The sequence below is a fragment of the Thamnophis sirtalis genome, unplaced genomic scaffold (assembly GCF_051295495.1).
Source record: "Thamnophis sirtalis isolate CommonGarterSnake01/CBP01778 unplaced genomic scaffold, rThaSir2_p1.2 scaffold_1, whole genome shotgun sequence".
In the NCBI taxonomy this organism is placed as follows: Eukaryota; Metazoa; Chordata; class Lepidosauria; order Squamata; family Natricidae; genus Thamnophis; species Thamnophis sirtalis.
Genome location: NW_028261381.1, coordinates 153,205,120 through 153,224,280, shown reverse-complemented (window position 1 = coordinate 153,224,280; position 19,161 = coordinate 153,205,120). Strand labels below are relative to the sequence as shown.

Sequence of the window (19,161 nt, the reverse complement as noted above, 5' to 3'; positions counted from 1 at the left end):
CCCCAGCCTCCAGGAGCACTCTACAAGCCTAAAGACTATGCATGCCCTTTTTTTTGACAAAAATGGGCCCGTTTTTGGGAGATCTGCAGAGTGCAAAAACTTTTTTTTAAATTTATCTCTTCAAAATCTTGGTGCGTCTTATATTCCGAAAAATAACTTAACTGCAATGATTCACTTAACACATAGGGGAAGAAAGGTCATAAAATGAGGCAATTTCACATAAGAAATGTCTCACTTATCAACAGAAATGATGGGCTCAATTTCAGTCGTAAGTCGAGGCCTACCTATACTTCAGTATTTCCATCTCAAGAAAAAATTATAGTATTATACGCCATCTTTCACGTTTCCCGCCCAAAACAAGAGTTAGTATCTCGTACATCTAAAGTTGATTAAGAAAATCATAATAAATTCTAGAAAATGTTGCTTGAAACAAAATTTATTCAGCTTGATCCCCCCCCCCAAAAGATAGAAGAACCAGAGTAAACTAATAAAAATGATTCTGTAGGCCTAGAACTCTAGTGAAAGCAGAGATATAACCATATTTTGCAGACACATTGATTTGGGATTCTTTTAATGTATATATATATATTTGACAGGCCGTATCATTTCTACATGAGAATATCATAATAAAATGTGTTAGGTGACTTGCTCTTTCACAGGAAAAGCAACATAACCAAAGCCACCGATGGTTCTAGTTCCAAGTAAGATAAAAAAGGAGGTGGAGATTTCTGAAAATGAGGAATTTTCCTAAATGTTTATGTTTGCAAGATGGTGTAAAAATTGCTAGATTCAAGAGGGGGAAAGAATGTTTTAAGTAAAATAAATCAAAACAGCTAAAATTAAAATAAAAGCAACAGAGTAGACAATTAGTATTGATTGGTTAAATAAATGTTTTTAATATGAGAATCAACTAAGCACTCTGGCTCCATTGTAACTAAAAGATCATGATTGACTTTTCATAAGGGATAGCTTCCTCACTCTTTTTTCAGGAACAGGAAAGAAGCCAATCCAAAAGTCAGTGAACATTTATTCCCAGAAGCCCCAGTCAATGCCGAGGGATGCTAGTGGTTCTCCTAAGATTGTGAATTACATGTTCTACCATATTTTTTTGGAGTATAAGACACACCAGAGTATAAGACGCACCATGATTTTGAAGAGGTAAATTTAAAAAAAGTTTTTGCACACTGCAGACCTTCCAAACCCCCTGCACGCCTCATTTTTTGTGAAAAATGGAGCATACAGAATTTGAGAGGCCTGTAAGGTGCTCCTGGAGGCGGGGGGGGGGATGAGCAAAAAATGGCCCATTTTTTATGAAAACGGGCCCATTTTTTGCCCCCCAAAAAAGGTCATGCATAGCCTTTAGGAGACTTGTAGAGTGCTCCTGGGGATGGGGACAAAAACAAGCGAAACCTGATGCTTTTTCACTCGTTTTTGCCCTCCCCAGCCCAAAGAGCACTTTGCAGGCTTCCCAAACCCTCTACATGTCCATTTTTGTAAATGGGGTGGGGTTTCGGGAGGTCAAAAATGCTGTATTTAGTGTATAAGACACACCCTGATTTTCACCGTCTTTTTTTGGGGGGGGGGGGAAGGTGCATCTTATAGTCTGAAAAATACGGTAATTTATTCTTGTTGTTGATAATCATCAAGAAGGCCATTCCTTACCTTAATAAAAGCAAGGGCCAGGACTGTTCACTAAATTTCCAAGAAACCCCTCAACTGTTATGGATATTTTAAACATATTTTAACAGGCAACAGATTTCAAATTAAACACAGCATTACAGTTGGTGGAAGAACCTGTATGTGCAGCATCAGATGTCAAGCAAGTGAGCTTGAAAAAAAGTATCTACAGTATATACTTTAAATAACAGTAAAGGCATGAGCACTTATGTTGACATTACTTGTGTATATAAACAAACATCACTGGAGCATCATCGTAAGCCAATGTAACTGACAGAAAGGAACATAATCAGCCAAAATTGTGGCCAGTGCCCCAGAATTTAACTTGCAGATTTATCCAACGTATTACACTGAGCTCCATAACAGTCCAACCTCAGGTAGATGAGGAAAAAAGGCAGCGCCACAGTGTGAACAAAATTGTTATTTCTCTGTGGAAAAAGCCCTTTTCATCAACGGTGGAGGCGTTTTTCCTACATCAAACATCATTTCCAAAGGAGGGTTATTGAGGCAGCACCAATCAGGGATACGTCCTGTCTGGTTGTAATATTCCTTTGATACTGAACGACTGCCAAGAATGTCCTGAAGGGCTCCAAAAATGGCTCCTGTAAAACAGAATAAGACACAAGAGTTTAAAACATGGAGAAGCAAATAAAATGGTGTCAAGAAGGAAAAGTGCAATTGAGGTTTTATTTTGTGTGTTTCTATTAGCCCAAGTAAGATCTTACTGTTTTTCTCTCATCAATCTTGACTGAGAATTTTACATCTATATAATAATTGAGATAATAATACACTGTACTTTTCAGAGTATAAGACACACCTTTTTCCCTCAAAAAAGAGGCTGAAAATCTGGGTGCATCTTATACACTGAATATAGCATTTTCTGCCTCCTGAAACCCTGCCCCCTTCACCAAAATGGCCATGCATTGCCTTTAGGAGCCTTGCTGGGCGCTGGGGAGGGCAGACATTAGTGAAAAAATGGGTTGTTTTTTGCTCATTTTTGCCCCCGCCTCACTCCCCAGCACTCTACAAGCCTCCTAAAGGCTATTCATGCCCTTTAAAAAAAAAGGGCCCGTTTACGTGAAAAATGGGCCGTTTTGGGGATGTCTGCAGAGTGCATAAACTTTTTTTTTTTTTAAAAAAAAACCTCTTCAAAACCTTGGTGCATCTTATACTCCGGTGCATCTTATACTACAAAATATACGGTAACAATCAATTCCTACAACAGATTCTGAGAAGCTCAATACCAATCAGAAATTAAACAGAGTTATAAAAAAATAAATATCAAGACTAAATAACTTGATAGTCTCAAGAATCCGCTCCTTCCCCCAGTCATAGAATGGTTGCTGGCCCTAGTTCTATACCCCCTCAATCCCTTTGGGGAAAAGATACTAAATTTTACAACATCTATTGTGCATCAGAGCCCCTGTAGCCAAGCTTTCCATTCCCTCCTAGGAGTGGCATTGTAAATATTGTATGCTGTGTGCAGGCCCACATAATTTCCACTCCGGTTCCCAGCTTTTTCAGACTAACCTCCTAACCATGCCACACAGTTTGGCTTGGCTGGTGGGACGTGCACTCGGAAGGTCTTTGAGGCCAGGATCTCCTTGTACTTTGGCTTCTCCACCAGGTACCGTATTTCAGCCATTAATCTGTGCAGGAATCCTGGTAACATAGCTGTACCCCCAATTACTATTAAGTTCTCAGCCAGTTGCTTCCTAGTATCTATTGGGCACTGACAGAGGAGAAGAAAAAGAGAAAACATTTCAATTAGGCTACTAATTAACAAAATAACAGTGTAACAGAATAACAGAGTTGGAAGGGAGCTTGGAGGTCTTCTAGTCCAACCCCCTTCTTAAGCAGGAAACCCTATACCATTTCAGACAAATGGTTGTCCAATCGCTTCTTAAAAACCTCAAACCTCATTCACAACTTCTGGAGGCAAGTCGTTTCACTGACCAATTGTTCTAACTCTCAGGAAAATTAAGCATGATCAAATATACAGCAAACTGGCAGATGGTTTGGAAAAAAAAATCTATACTTGGATTCCTACTTTAACTGCCTAATATCCTGTGGGATGGCCTTTGTCTACCAAGGCTTCTGAGGCTTTCTGTATTAAATCAGACTGGTGTATAGCTGCTGTTGTGCAGTTGTGAGTTAGCAAGAGAGACAAAGAGGGGAGAGGAAGGTGATTCTAGCCTTGAAATGCCAGGGGGTACTGTGATGACTAATATATTGACCTGGCTGCTAGCCAGGGCTGTTGTGGGACAGAAGGAGAAAGCATTCCCATTGGTTCAGCCTTGTACATATAGTCAAATGGAAAAGAAAGTACACCCTCTTTGAGTTCTCTGGGTTTACATATCAAGACATATCAGGAGATAGTAAAAATAATCTGGTCCTTATCAGCTTAAAAGTAGGTAAACACAACCTCAGATGAACAACAACACATGAGATATTACACCATGTATTTTACAAAAAGAAAGCCACAATGGAAAAACCATGTGTGAAAAACTAAGTACACCCGATGATTCAGTAGCATAAAGTGGCATAAAAGCCGGGCTGTTGGTTTGAGCTCTCAGCTTGGCAATTTGGCTGCAAACATTTCGTTACCATTGGTGAGGGCATCATTAGTGTCTCTGTATGCACTGACGATGTCTCCTTGAATAGTGATGAAACATTTGCAACCAGATTGCCAAGCTCAGCCCAACAGCCCAACTACCAACTGCTTGCATAGAGAGAGGGAGGGAGAGAGGGAGAGACTTATCCAAATTGTTTTACCTCCATAAGAGAGTCCAATATTAAAGTAGCCACGGATTTCTCTTCATTGTCCTGCACAAAGAGTACTTCGACAACAGAATCTCTGTGAGAAAAAGAGAAGCCTTGAGTAATTTATTTATTATATTTATTTATGGGTGTTCGCCACCCATACCCCCCTCCCCCCCAAGGTGACACTAGACGACTTACAATATTAATATGCAGAGAGTAAAGCATGCATCTGTTCAGGAAGCCAGATGATATTACCCATTCTGTCTAGCTTCCCAACTGATTTGAAAAGGATTACACTGATTTTAGAGAAAAGCACACAATCCTGGGTCAGGCTATATGCAGCCCGCCATGCATCCAGGCACAGCCTACATCAAGTCCCCCTCTTCCCATTCCGCTACCAGATTTGGTAAATCTACCTGACCCATCTTTTCTCACTTCCCTGCTCCCTCTGACTCAGTGCTGTCCCTCGTTTCCCTGTTGCCTTATTTGTGAATCTTCCTTCCCACTCAAGGCTCTTGATCTCTCTACTTGCATTCCATCCCAAACAGCAACACTCTTTGGGTAAATAACATTTACTTAATTTTTATACTAGCACTACTTTTTAAACTTTTTGATGTGGTCCCACTCGTTTGCAGTGTGGTTCCCAAATCCCATTCAAAGGTTAGTACGGTTTGATGAAATACATCTTGACAATAGTATAGAGCTAGATATTTAATTCTTTTATCAAACTTTCCCCCTTGTGCAACACTTTAACACATTTTGAATAAGAGTAGATTGGACATCTATACATTCTGCTCTTGCCTAGCAAACAAAATCCTGTTGAGAGGGACTAAAAAAATGTAATTGTGATTGCAAAAGTTAATGCAAAAAAGTGACTGCATTGCTAACCTTATTGATCCATTGATATGCAAAATCTTCTCTCCATCCAGTGGATAGTCTACATCTGGTGGTGGAGTTGGACGCTACAAAGGATATACTCAGTAAGTGAAATATTAAATTTAAATAACTAAATTTGCCTCACTGAATTGAAAGGTTTGTTTATTTCCAACATACCTCAGCGCCATCATCCATATCAAACTTTGCTGCCTGAATTTTCAGTCCCCGCTGGAGGTCACTCACAAAACAAGTGCGAACTTCAGAGAGATATAAAAATAGCCTTCAGATTATCCTCCTTCAATATTTGTAAGCCTCTTGTGAGATTTCACCAAAAGAAATACTTTTGTACTGATATGATCTATCTTTTTGAATTATTCCCCTTCAGAAAAACTGATAATAAGACTGCTAGTGAGATGCATATCATGCTAGCAAGATTTGGAGCAAAACTTTGGAGAAATGGGTATCGTTGGCAGATTGTTCATCATGCACCGTGAACGAGAATGTAACATGAAGCAGCTGGTTTGCAAGATGGTAAGGGAAATTACACCTCAAAATGTCTGAGGCTCCAACATTAGCTGCTGCTACTCAGACATATTTATGGAAGAAGTGGACTTAAAGTTATCCCACTATTTTGTGAAAGTCTACTTCCATGCATTTAAAGATTTCTGGACAAAAACTAGTTTGTACAAAGAAACGTATTTTACCCTTTATGTCTTCTACAATGTCTTCCGGAACAGAACCTAAAATAGCAAAAATGCAACACATCTGGAATTAACACCTACCGAGGATACAAAATTTAAATACAGACCATTCTGACAATTTAACTGCAAGTTAGCTAGAAAATTCTATTTCAATACAAATTAAACACATAAACACATTAAGTCTAGTAGTTCAGTGATAAGGTTAAGAATTGCAACCAAGATATTTAAGGGTTTAGAGTGGAATACACTGAGATCAAACGTAACAATACTTTCCTGAATTAACACATTATTAGAAATAAGGGGATTCAGCATTGAAATTACTGCTTCTTAAGACAAGATTTGTCCGTCCATCCATCCATCCATCCATCCATCCTCCCCCAGAACCACTAAGATGAAAAAATGTCTCCAACTCCCAGCAGAGATCTTACCCATCACTGAGGTAAGGCTTTGTCCTTTGGTGGCTCCTGTATCTACTGTACTTTGCTCCAGCAACTGGTACTCTAGTTCTCTAGAGAATATTTAAGGAGAATAGGAGATATTTAGGAAACATCTGGCATTGATTCTCTGGCATTGATCCATCCCACATTATGCATTTGTACAACAGATGTTTTTCAGCCTTGTGGCTTCATCAAATATGTAATGGTTAACAAATATTATAGGAAACATTTTGGAGAAGTGTCAATTGGGATGCAACATTTTCAGCCCTCTTAACACTGGCAGTCGTAGTAAAAATGCTATGCCTGCCCATTTATACTAAAAAATAATAAAGAACTATGGTAATCAGTAGTCACTAACGGCCTCCTCCTTGTATTAGCTTGATCATCTTCTGCATGCCGTCTATATTTATTACATCTTCTAAAAGTTAATCTCAATTATCTGCTGTATGAAAAATCATAAGGCCTAGATTTTAGTATTATGTACAAAATATTTTCCTTATATAATATCTAACTTGTATTGATGTAAAAAAAAAGTAGGCTACTAATTATCCACCCAAGAACATGGAATCATAATTCCCTTCCCTCTACCCATGTAACCAGCACTGATTAGATGCTGCCTGCTTCTCTTCCAAACACTTGTAGGACTGACAAAAGCGCAGTCTATCCTGGTACCCACCTAGCAAAATCATATTACTCTAAACCAGTTTTTCTCAACTTCAGCAGTTTTAAGATAGGTTCTTAATTCTGAAGTCCCAGAATTTGGGGAATTGAAATCCGCAGATCTTAAATTTGTTGAGGTTGAGAAATGCTTCCAAAGTATTTGATCTTTCCTTAATAAATGCCTTGATATTTGCTATCAGCTTACTTGTGAATGGCTTTTCCTCCCAAAGGAAGAGCACCCCAGCAACTGAGGACAGGAATTCCTTCATAAATCTTCAAACAGTTAAGGATGTTTCATTTGACAGTTTTTCTTATTGTATTGTATTGTATTTTATTATTTGTATGCCGCCCTTCTCTGGGAGGACTCAGGGCAGCGAACAATTCAAGGGGGGAAAAAAAGGGGGAACATAAAAGACAAAATACAAATAATAAAAGTAGACAACAGTCGCACAACCATACATGTCGAGAGGGGAGGGAACTCATCACCCCCAGGCCTGCCGGCAAAGCCAGGTTTTGACAGCTTTTCGGAAGGCCTGGAGAGAGGTGAGGGTCCGAATCCCTGCGGGGAGTTCATTCCAGAGGGCCGGAGCTGCCACAGAGAAGGCCCTCCCCCTGGTAATAGCCAGGTGGCATTGGCTGGTAGATGGCACCCGGAGGAGGCCAACCCTGTGAGATCTAATGGGTCTGTGGGAGGTAATTGGCAGCAGGCGGTCTCTCAGGCGGTCTATTCAAAAGGTGAGATACAAGTACCAGACACAAATGCACAATTGCAGATAACAATATTACCAAGAGAAATTTCATTTTTATTTCAGTGTTTTTACAATTAATTTACGTGGCCAACCATCTTATAGTAGCAACCCTGGGCAGCTAAGATAGGAATCAAAGGATCATGATACACTACAATTTTGGAACAACGGTTAATTTCATAATTTTAAATGAAGATGTGTTTTTTCTGCAACAAAAATTACTTTAATACTTACGTGAATGAATTTTGCGTGCAAGTATTTTATTTATAAATACCGTTATTATAAATACCGTATACAGTATAAGATGCAACGGAGTACAAGGTGCACCAAGATTTTGAAGAGGCAAATTAAAAAAAAGTTTTTGCACTCTGCAGACCTCCCAAAAATGGCCCATTTTTTGTCAAAAAAGGGCATGCATAGCCTTTAGGAGACTTGTAGAGTGCTCCTGGGGGCTGGGGCGGGGCCCCAAAACGAGCAAAAAATGGCCCATAAAGGCTATGCATGGCCATTTTTGCAAGGGAGGCGAGGTTTTGGGAGGCCAAAAATACTGTATTCAGTGTATAAGATACACCCAGATTTTCACCCTCTTTTTTGAGGGAAAAAAGTGCATGTTATACTCTCAAAAATCCGGTAGGTAGCATTAGCTTCAAATGCATCAAATCCCCCAAGCCTTCGCAATTTTCACTGAACTGAAATAAAGCTGATTTTTATCTCATGCTTCATGAATAAAACCTGAGGCATGCCTTGAAGATACATCAAGCAACCAATTTGTGGAAGCTTAAAAAAGCTTCCATCATCATCTGCTTGAACAGATGATGATGGAAGAATGATGGGATCTCTGAAAGTGGCAATAAAAGCTTCTTTGGCTTTCTCTGCTCTGAACATCTCAAAACAGGCAGCTTGTAGAACATTCTTCAAGACAGCAGAGGTGATATTCAGCAGGTTCTGATCAGTTCTGGAGAACCGGTAGCAGAAAATTTTGAGTAGTTTGGAGAACCGGTAAATTCAATTTCCGCCCCCCCCCCTCGTACTTCTGCTTCATTTACAAGTAATCTTCAACTTACAACCACAATTGAGCCCAACATTACTGTTGTTAAGCAAGACAGTTGCTAAGTGAGTTTTACCCCATTTTATGACCCTTGCCACAGCTGTAAAGTGAATCACTGCAGCTGTTAAATTAGTAACGCAATTGTTAAGTGAACCTGGCTTCCCCATCGACTTTGTCAAAAGGTCGTAAAACCACAGAACAAAGCAACTGTCACAAATATGAGTCAATTGCCAAGTATCTTGAGTTTTGATTACATAATCACGGGGAGGCTGCAATGGTTGTGTGTTTGATAAAACGGTCATAGGCCACTTTTTTCAGTGCTGTGGTAACTTTGAACAGTCACTAAACAAACTGTTGTAAGTTGAGGACTATCTGTATTTTGTGGCCTTTACTGTTATTTTATTACCATTTGACTGACAACCGTTCATTTGATGACAGTTTAAAGTTGCAGGGGTGCTGAGAAAAATGACACGACCAATCCTCACTCTTATGATAGTTGCAGCATCCCTACAATTACGTGATCAAACTTATGGGTTTGTATATATGATGTATGTATTTATGATGGTTGCTGTGTCCCGGGAAGCCAGGTTTACTTGATGACTGTGTGACTGCCTCAACTGTAATGTTGGCTTAGCAATAAAGACAAAACAATGTTGTAAAATGGGACACAACTCACTTAACAATTGCCTTGCTTAGCAATGGAAATTTCTTTTTTGGGGGGGGAGGTGTCAATTGTGGTTGTAAATTGAGGACTACCTCTACATTTTATTTTTCTTTTATACTGCAGAATGCCCTGGAAGTAATTTCAGTTTAAAGCAGGGGTGTCAAACCCGATTGCATCATGGGCTGTATCGTGACGTATTGCGATGTTTTTTGGCTTTGTGGAACTGGGATGGGCGTGGCCCACGGGCCGCCAGTTTTACAGTCCCAGTTTAAAGTGTGAATTGGCTTAATTGGCTTAAATAAAGTAGGATATTTGACATGGAAAATCTTTGGCCCAGAAGTCAACTTAGTTTCTGGGGAGTCCATTTTGTCGTGCTGAAGGTACTTGTATCCTGACTGATAGGATTAAAAGAGATTGTTAAAAAGATACAGGTAACACCAGGCTTTCCGTATAACCACAATCCAAAACCATTGCAGAATTAATTCCAAGGGTTAGAAGAGACATCAGATGACTTGGTGCAAACAACACTGAAGGAACCTAGAAGGAACACAGAAGCACAATTTTTAATACTCTACAGGGTGTCTGTGATCATTTGGACAAACTGTCATATGTATGCAGGAAATCCCACATTCAATAGATCCTGAACTCCTGTCTATAGAAAGTCTGTTCTTTGAACTTGGATCAGCTTTTGGACCAAGTTCAAGGGTCCAATTTGGACCATCCACCATGCTGATACCTTTGCACTGTGTATTGTGGCCCGCCAGCGGCCAGCAGAACTGGCAGTAGATTCGGACAGTGAGGAGATTGGGGAGGAACATGGGCCAGGCCTGGAGTCTGGGGAAGGCTCTGATGAGGGCTCTGTGTCAGAGGCAGAGAGAGGGCCAGAGCTGTATGCCAGTTATCAGCTGCCTTCAGAGTCAGATATCAGTGAGGCAGATGAACAGCTGGAGCCTGTTCTCATTGTGCGCATGCGCAGAGTTGCCACATGAAGGGAACAGCTAAAAAATAGGGGTTGACTTGGGAGTAAGGCCACAGGTGGACGATGAATGGACCCACCCAGAGGAAATAAAAGAGGAGTGAAAGGGGAGTGGAGTTTGCAGGAGACAATTAGTTCGCTAATTGGTTCGTAGTTCTGAGACTCCTTGCCAATTTCTGCAAATATTGGCCTGTCAGCTCTCCAAGCCAGATAAGGTTTGGGACTGTAAATCCTCCTTTGAAAGACTTTTACTGGCTGTGAACGAGCAGAATTCACAGTAAATTAATTAAAGTGGTTTTTGTCAGGACAAGAGTTTATTTCTTGCTCTTGGGAAGCCTCAGTCAGAACACTGTGTTCCAACAATGCTTCTGCCTGTTACTTTGGATTTTGATTACTTGAAACTCCTTCCAAGCCAAGCTTCCAAGGGATTTGGGACTACTCAAAACTTCATGGGGCTACCTATACATCTAGCCTGCTCTTGCTTGTAACTGTACAAACCAGATATAAGCCTTTCGCAGCTTAACTTCTGGTGTGTGTCTGTCTGTCTGTCCTGGGACAGGACAAAGTCTAAATTAACGCATCATAGATACAAGGCTATGTATTTTGTAACTGAATGTTTCCACTGAAGGAAAGTATGCCATAGATTGGGGGTCCCAAACCTGTGGGCCACGCCTATTTGCCCCGGGCCACATGAGTAGCTTGTGGCCCCACTTGCGCAAGTAATGGGGGTTCATGTGTGCAGACGTGCCTGCCCCTCCCACAAAACCATCCCCTTTCTCCCCTCCACCCACTCCAAGCCGCCAACCCAGAAAGATTGGGGAACTCTGCCATATATAGTCCTCAACTTAGAACAGCAGTTGGAACCAGAACTTCAATTATTAAGCAATGTGGTCTTAAACAGTGGCTGCATTGATTAGCAACCGCAAACCCTGCAATCCCGTTCCCATTAAATAAATCCCATGGTTGTTGGATGAGGCAACTTCCTATTCGCTTCCCACACACAAGTTAGTAGAGATGCCAGCAGGCGTGGCAAGGTTTCTGGAGAGTGCAAGCCCCAGATGGTTTGCAATCTGCTATCAGGCAAGTAACTGGTGCCTGATGGGTAGGGAAAAGCCTGAGCTGATGCACAAAGTAGTACGGAAAGACTAGGAGAGGGTGTGTAGGAATATGCAAGGGTGCCATAGCGAGGCTTAGGAACAGTGCTTGACGGAGTTGAGGTAAAGGCCAGGGAGAATGCACAGGAAAGTGTGAGGGAAGTGCAGCGCAGCACAAGGAGGGTGCACGGCAAGGGTGGTGCAGCAAGACTTGGGGGAGGTGCATGAGGGAGGCACAGTGAGAACTGGCCAGGTTTGCACAAGGAAGGCATGGCGGGGATTGGGGAGGGCGCATGAGTGGTTGGCGCAAGCACAGAGGGGTTGGGAGGTGGTGCATGGTGGGAAAGACTTACTCCAGCAACTTGCGACCTTCCCTGTCAGGTTCCCCACTGAGTGTCCTGGGAAGCAGGCAGGGAAGGCAACAAATGTGATGACTCAGTTCTGCAATGGGTCATTTGTGCAAGCCAGTTGCCAAGCACCTAGATTGGGATCATGTGATCAGGGGGGCAATCTGGGGCGTCTGGAACTCCAAGGACTAGTCGTAACCATCATCTGATCATATGTTGAGGACTACCTTTAACAGATCCAGATCCAGAATTTAATGACCCATTAGTGATTGGGAAGTTATTGAAAATTGGGCATGGCTGCTTTAATCACAGGTGAGTAAAGAAAATCTGACAACTGCTAAAACTGTCAGCTACAGCACGCAAATTGGAATGTATTACTGTACCTCAAAATACTTGAATAGAACTTTTGTGAGTGTCTCTCTGAAATGAGAAGGGCACAATACAGATTCCACGATCACAACTCGACGGTCTCGGGGGTTTACCAGCAAATGCCTAAAAAAATGAATGAATGTGACCAGAAAGCTGAATAAAATTACTTGTTCTGCTATACCTTTGTGTACACATTTATTATCTATGCAGTTTTCAAGCAGATTGCAATCCTAGGTAGAATTGCTTAGTTTAGGATGGATTATTGTCTATTGCTTTTAATTAATAATTATTGTAAATTGCCTCAATGCCTTGTGATATGAGCTGTCTATAAATCACTGAATGAATAAAATAAATTACAATGGAATAAATTTATCCAAGTACAATGAGGTTTAACTTTGAGAAATGTCAGGTATTGGAATATTGACTCATAGGTCAGAAATTCACTGTCTTCCTATTTTGTTTGGCTTTAGACAAATATTCTATAAGGTATTCTGTAAGGTGGAGATTAACACATGCCTGAGCTTCAGAGAAGCAAGTATTTTGAGGTTGATGCTTAATTTCAGTTATGTTTGCCTATATTCATTTTTCTTAAGTGTTGACGAGAAATATAGATTTGAAGGGGAAAGAATGATTCGGCGTAAGCTCCTTAAAAAACCTTTACCTTAGCTAGAAAACAGTTATAAAATCCTAGGAAGATCTGTGCTTTATGCTTATGTAAATATGAATTTATATTGTGAAATAACATTCACATTTTTAATTATATTACAAACCACATCTTGTCTCTTTTTATTTTTATAAACATTTTAATGAGAAAGGCATTCCTTAAGCCAGATTGATCAACTGAGAAATGGTAATTTAAAAAAAAAGGTCTTGAAAAAAATATTATGACTTGGACCTATAAACCATACCAGTGAAGTGAGCAGTTGGAGTCACTAATCAGGCTTAGCCAATTTGTTAAGTAAGTTACAAGAACTGGACTCACAATCAAGCTAGCTAATATGCAACTAAAATAGATGACAGCTTGACCCTAGCAATGATGCCTGGATTTCACATTGTTACATCAGAGTATTACAAGCCAAGATGATTATTATAAATATTTATATTGGTTGGGCTTTAAGAAGGTGAGAAAGCATAGGTTTATTAGATATCAAAGAATCTGTTACAATTCTAAGAGCAAATGCTATAGATTTTGGATAGTAGCTATACAATAGTATCAAATCCTAGGATAGAAAATGGAAGCTTTGCAATGCATAACACAACCATAATGATATCTTAATTAATCCAATACCTAAGCAATCTCTTTGTAAAATTTGGGACTGCCCATCCCAACCACCCATCACAGAAATATTTATTGCAGTATCTCCTACCTGAAATAAAGCATGTGAATGAATTCCTTCAGGTATGAATACAATTCTTCTGTATTAATGTTATATTGAACAATTCTGATAGGCTGTGAATTAAAAAAATGTAGCAGTTTTAAATATTTTAAAATTTATTTAGCATTTGTTAATTATTGTATGCACTCAAAATCCATTTAATTAATGATAGATTTATGCATTTTATGAGTTTCTCTTTGAATAAGTCTCTGTTGGGAAATGCCCAAGGAGTGGGGGAACTGACACTCCCAAAACTCCACGAAAACGTATCTATCTGTTCCCAAGGTAAGCAGTCTGGGAGTATTCCTGTATTACAGGCAGAATACAATAAAGTACTTAGCTTAAACTCCATACATGTGGATCTGGTTGTTTGTGCCTAACAGTATCAAGTGATCACATTTTTTACAATGTCATTAAAAATACAGAGGTCCCCACTAACACACTTTTGCTGCACAATTAAATATATTTTTTTTCTGAATTTTATTGCTCATAAATCAACATTTAAGTATTTGTAACCTATAAGCTCCTGAAACCTTTATCATCCTCTCAAGGCTTAGGCTTCAATGATTTATTGTATCAATAAATATTACACTCACACTATTTTTTGGGTGCATTCCAATTTTTTTGGTATGTTCACTTGTTGCGATTTCCCCCCATCATTTACTTAGGGTGTAATTATGTTTCTTATTCCTCAGCCTTTTCTAAAGCCATGCTGAAAATTTGGGAAATCCCTTTCCATGTTGGGCTCTAATCTGCATTGGATGATCCTAAGCATTATTTTGCTCTCCAAACTGACCCTGCTTTCAAACCAGTGGTCCTCTCTGCCCAAACTTTGCTGTTTTCAAAATAGTGGCCTTTGTCTTTCAAATGCAGATGGACTGCTAAACCTAGTCCTGATAGGTTTGTTCTCCTATGTTGTGCCATGCATTTATGAAGTGGTTGTTTTGTTTCCCCAACGTACAGATCTGTACATGGCTCATTGCATTGTACTGCATATACCATGTTGCTCAGTTTGTGTCTGGGTATTTTATCCTTGGAGTGGACAAGCATCTGCCTTAGTGTATTCTTGGGTTCTTCTAATCTGTTAGCCACATTCTCCAGATTTGCTAGCATAGTTAAATTAGAATATTTACTGATTTGCCATTGGCAATTTCCACCATTTGTTCTAATGCTCACATAATTATATTTTCTTAAAACATTACCTTTGAAACACCAGGTTTCTTTATTTCACTAGGTAGGACACATCTGGGTCCCGTTTCTCCTGCAAAGCCACATCTAGAAAATTAAAAATACTACAATACATAGAGATTCAAAACAACAGAATGGTAGCACCAATCTGGTAATCCAGTAAGAACAAATTTAAATACTTCATGCCAGAAGGAAACTAAAACTAAAATTTTCTAAATCCAAAGTAATATTAAAAATAACAAAAGAATGTCTATATATCCAAGAGCATTGGAACATTTCCCACTGTCATTTTGCAATATAGCATATATTCTACCACACATAAGGGAAGAGAATGATATTTTAAATTTAAAGTATCTTCATAGGCATGGTTTAGAAAAAAATATCTCAGCTAGAGATTTTAAAAATGTCTGACTTTAAAAATAGAAAAAAATAGTTAAAGAATTGATGGGGCTAATTCAACACAATTTAATACAATTAATTAAGGTACTCTAATAGATTAATGGATTATGTGTGATGTCATTCTCAATCTCGCTCTTGATTGATGGCTCTTCTAAGGCTAAACCTAAGAACCTATCTTTTGCAGCCAGCAATGACTAGCTGTAATTTTAAAAGAACTATTAGCTGTAATTTCAAGTTCTTAACAAGTGATAATCAGAAACAATGATTACTATGGTGAACTGCACTATAAAGCTAGGGCTCCATGTTTGTTAACATGATAAGTGGCTGGGTTTACATTTCATATTAAATCAAAACCCAACACTCACATTAGTTAATGTGATGTATAACTTCAGTCATTTCAAGCCATGCTATAGCTTCAAATTGTATGAATCTGCAGTATTACATTTTCCCACAAACTATAGCTTATACAATTTAGTCACAATAAATCTGCTTTACATGGCACATGACAAATAGAATTTTAAACCCAGATTCTTTATATACGACTTACTCAGATAACAGGAACTCATTTCTCTTTTCTCCCTCCCTTCTCTTTTATAATAGTGTGCATTTTATAGTGTACTAATATATAAGTGCATTGATGATGTTACCTAGATTAGTAATAAAACACCTGAAAGAAAACAACCAAATTCAGAGAGCACCACACTACATTGTGCACCACATTGCATAAGCAATGTGTCTCAATCTGGAATATTTCTAAGCAAAATCAGGCAAGATGGTCAATCAGTCCCTGGTCAATTAATAAGTACAAGTTTCATCACTAGAACTCTGGGACTGGGTTTGTCCCCAGATTAAATATGGTGGCTAGCTAGGATAATGTAATTAAAAGCACCCAACTACTGCATTATGATTGTCAGCTGTGGCTTTGGAAATTCAACAATTAAATTAATTCAATATATTGTGGTTCAATTAACTGTAAACAAATTGTACAAAGGCAACCCCAGCTAGTCTTAGCCATGAACTCTCAAGCTATTGGTAAATTCTTGCATTGCAGCATAATAATGCGGTTCATCAGATTTTGGGCTAACATATGCAAAACAGCTATTATGGATAGAAAGGAGTCAACGATTCTGGGAATGCAATCAGCTCTTATTTATTCAAGCACGATTAAGGACCCAGATCAGTAATGAGTAAATCTAGATCAGTAACGGGTAAATCCAGAATAGAGTAAATCTAGATCATTCATAAGTAAATCTAGATCAGTCATAAGTAAATCTAGATCAGTCATGAATAGATCCAGATGAATAAGAAGTAAACCTATCCTTTCACTCAACCTCTTGGGAAAAAGTGAGACGATGGTGGCGGTGGAATACAATTGCAACGCGCAGTGGGAGCACAAAGAGTGCGTAGCAATACCGTATAAAACCAACTGATAGATAAAACACGAGAGAGGGAAAACAGGTGCACAGTCACAAAAAGCGGGTTTAAAGCGATTTGGCGGAAAGAAAGGGGGGGAAGGGAACTATCTTACTTGGTGAAGGCCGCGCCCAGATCGATCACCACGGCGGTTTTTTCCCCGCCGCTGCCGAGACCCTCGTAAAGCGGCATTGCAGCGACTCCCTCGCTGACAGGGAGAAGGATGAGCAAACAAAAGAACCAGAAAAGGTGGGATAGAAAAAACAAGAAGGCTGAGGGCTTTTTTTCCCGGCCGGCGCTTGACGCTGAATGGCTGAGAGAGGCAGGCGGGGTCCTTCCATTGTAGTCGGCGCGCAAATAAGTTGTCTTTTTTTGCGCCTCGTTTCAGAAATTATTTGGCGATTATGTGGCTTGTTCGTTCGGCTGTTTTTTCTTTTTTCTTTCTTTCCCGCTTTCATTGCTACTCGCTCTCTCCCGGATCCCAGATTCTCTCCTGCCTCCCTTTCCTAGGGCATAAAATGATTAGAGATGGGGAACAAGCAATTGACACCCCAGGGGTTTCTCTTTTCTGTTTACACTTGGTGATTCCCTCTCAAACCTTAGGATTCTGTTGGCGTTATAAAATAGTATTTTTTTTCATTATTGTAATTATTCTGTAGCTCGCACTGAAAATCTCTTTTGGAGATGGAAAAGAAATGCCAAGTGCATTGTGAGACCGGTCTGGGAAGAGAAGAGGAATGGAACGTGATGTAGCAGCCTTGCTGGAAATAAAAGGCGTGAGCTTCGCAGACAAAATGCTTTTCCTACATATGAGCCAGGCCAGTGAATAGGTTAATTTGAAAAATAGAAGCAGTATTGAATCACATTTGTTTATAGAGAACAAATAAGTGAGTAATACATCAACTATTATTGCCTTCCCAATGGGTGACAGAAAGGGAGAAAGAAAATAAAGGTGAGGAATTATGGGTTATCAAATCAGCAACGGCAAGAATTATTCAGAGGTCTGCAGTACTTTTTCTTAGGTTAGGGAAAAAATAAGTAGGCACATCATTGATAATGGATAAAATTATGGATGGTGGGGAGGATATAGTGTCTTTATCATTAAATGTATATGTTGTTAGACTTCTAGTGATGTTGGTCGGGGGGCAGAGGTCGACCCCTAGGCCCCTGAAATATGGGGTCCCACAGGGTTTGGTCCTGTCCCCCCTCCTGTTTAACATCTACATGAAGCCGTTGGGCGAGATCATTCGGCGGCATGGGATAAAATACCATCAGTATGCGGACGATACCCAGTTGTATCTGTCCGCCCCATGCCAACTCAGTGAAGCGGTTGACGTGATGTGCCAGTGCCTGGAGGCTGTCAGGGTCTGGATGGGGGTCAACAAGCTTGCGCTCAATCCAGAAAAGACCAAGTGGCTGTTGTGTTTCCCTCCCAAAAATTTGGCTAGTATTCCATCACTCAGGCTGGGGGTGAAATTTACGCCCCTCAGACAGGGTTCGCAATTTGGGAGTCCTCTGGGATCTACAGCTGACCTTAGAACATCATTTGTCGGCTGTGACCAGGGGGGCATTTGCCCAGGTTCGCCTGGTGCACCAATTGCGTCCCTACCTGAACCAGGAGGCACTCGCAACAGTCATTCATGCCCTTGTGACCTCAAGACTGGACTACTGCAATGCGCTCTACATGGGGCAGCCCTTGAAGAGCATTCGGAGACTTCAGCTCATCCAGAATGCAGCCGCGCGAGCGATTGTGGGTGCACCTCGGTACACCCACGTTACACCTATCCTCCGCGAGCTGCACTGGTTACCGATTGGTCTCCGGATACGCTTCAAGGTGCTAGTAGTCACTTATAAAGCCCTGCATGGTATTGGACCTGGGTACTTGAGAGACCGCCTGCTGCCAATTACCTCCCAAAGACCCATTAGATCACACAGATTAGGCCTCCTCCGGTTTCCGTCTATTGGCCAATGTCATCTGGCCACTACCCGGGGGAGGGCCTTCTCTGTGGTGGCTCCGGCCCTTTGGAACGAGCTCCCCGCAGAGATTCGGACCCTCACCTCTCTCCAGGCCTTCCGAAAAGCCGTTAAAACCTGGCTGTGTCGGCAGGCCTGGGGTCAATGAGTTCCCCTCCCCTCTCGAATTGTGTGGCTGTTGGTTGTTTTAAATTCCCTTGTATTTTTTGTTGTAGTTCTTTGTGTTTCCCTTCCCCTCCCTTGGGTTTGTGCGCCGCCCTGAGTCCCGCTGGGAATAGGGTGGCATATAAATAAAATGAACCTTGAACCTTGAACCTCTGAGCCAAGGTGGCGCAGTGGTTAAATGCAGCACTGCAGGCTACTGCTAGATCAGCAGGTCAGCGGTTCAAATCTCACCGGCTCAGGGTTGACTCAGCCTTCCATCCTTCCGAGGTGGGTAAAATGAGGACCCAG

General features: G+C 40.6%; 1 protein-coding gene across 1 annotated transcript; it reads right to left on the bottom strand.

Moving 5' to 3' along the window:
• Positions 1-872: 872 nt before the first annotated feature.
• On the bottom strand, positions 873-17,015 carry ACTR10 (actin related protein 10). Its single transcript, XM_014064759.2, has 13 exons — positions 16,850-17,015; positions 14,937-15,009; positions 13,726-13,808; positions 12,373-12,481; positions 10,002-10,109; positions 7,320-7,387; positions 6,446-6,525; positions 6,021-6,056; positions 5,494-5,573; positions 5,329-5,402; positions 4,453-4,534; positions 3,208-3,409; positions 873-2,279 (listed from the first exon to the last, which is right to left on the bottom strand). The coding sequence occupies exons 1-13, from the start codon at positions 16,924-16,926 to the stop codon at positions 2,098-2,100; spliced, it is 1,254 nt and encodes a 417-aa protein (XP_013920234.1). The 5' UTR covers positions 16,927-17,015; the 3' UTR covers positions 873-2,097.
• Positions 17,016-19,161: the final 2,146 nt, after the last annotated feature.

Bases quoted from the DNA above. Each gene is read 5' to 3' on its own strand.
- ACTR10 (XM_014064759.2), bottom strand. From the start codon at position 16,926: ATGCCGCTTTACGAGGGTCTCGGCAGCGGCGGGGAAAAAACCGCCGTG. The intron at 12,482-13,725 runs GTAGGAGATACT...TCATTTTTTTAG, and splicing joins ATTCACATGCTTTATTTCAG to GCATTTGCTGGTAAACCCCC. The intron at 10,110-12,372 runs GTACAGTAATAC...TGTTCCTTCTAG, and splicing joins TTCTATTCAAGTATTTTGAG to GTTCCTTCAGTGTTGTTTGC.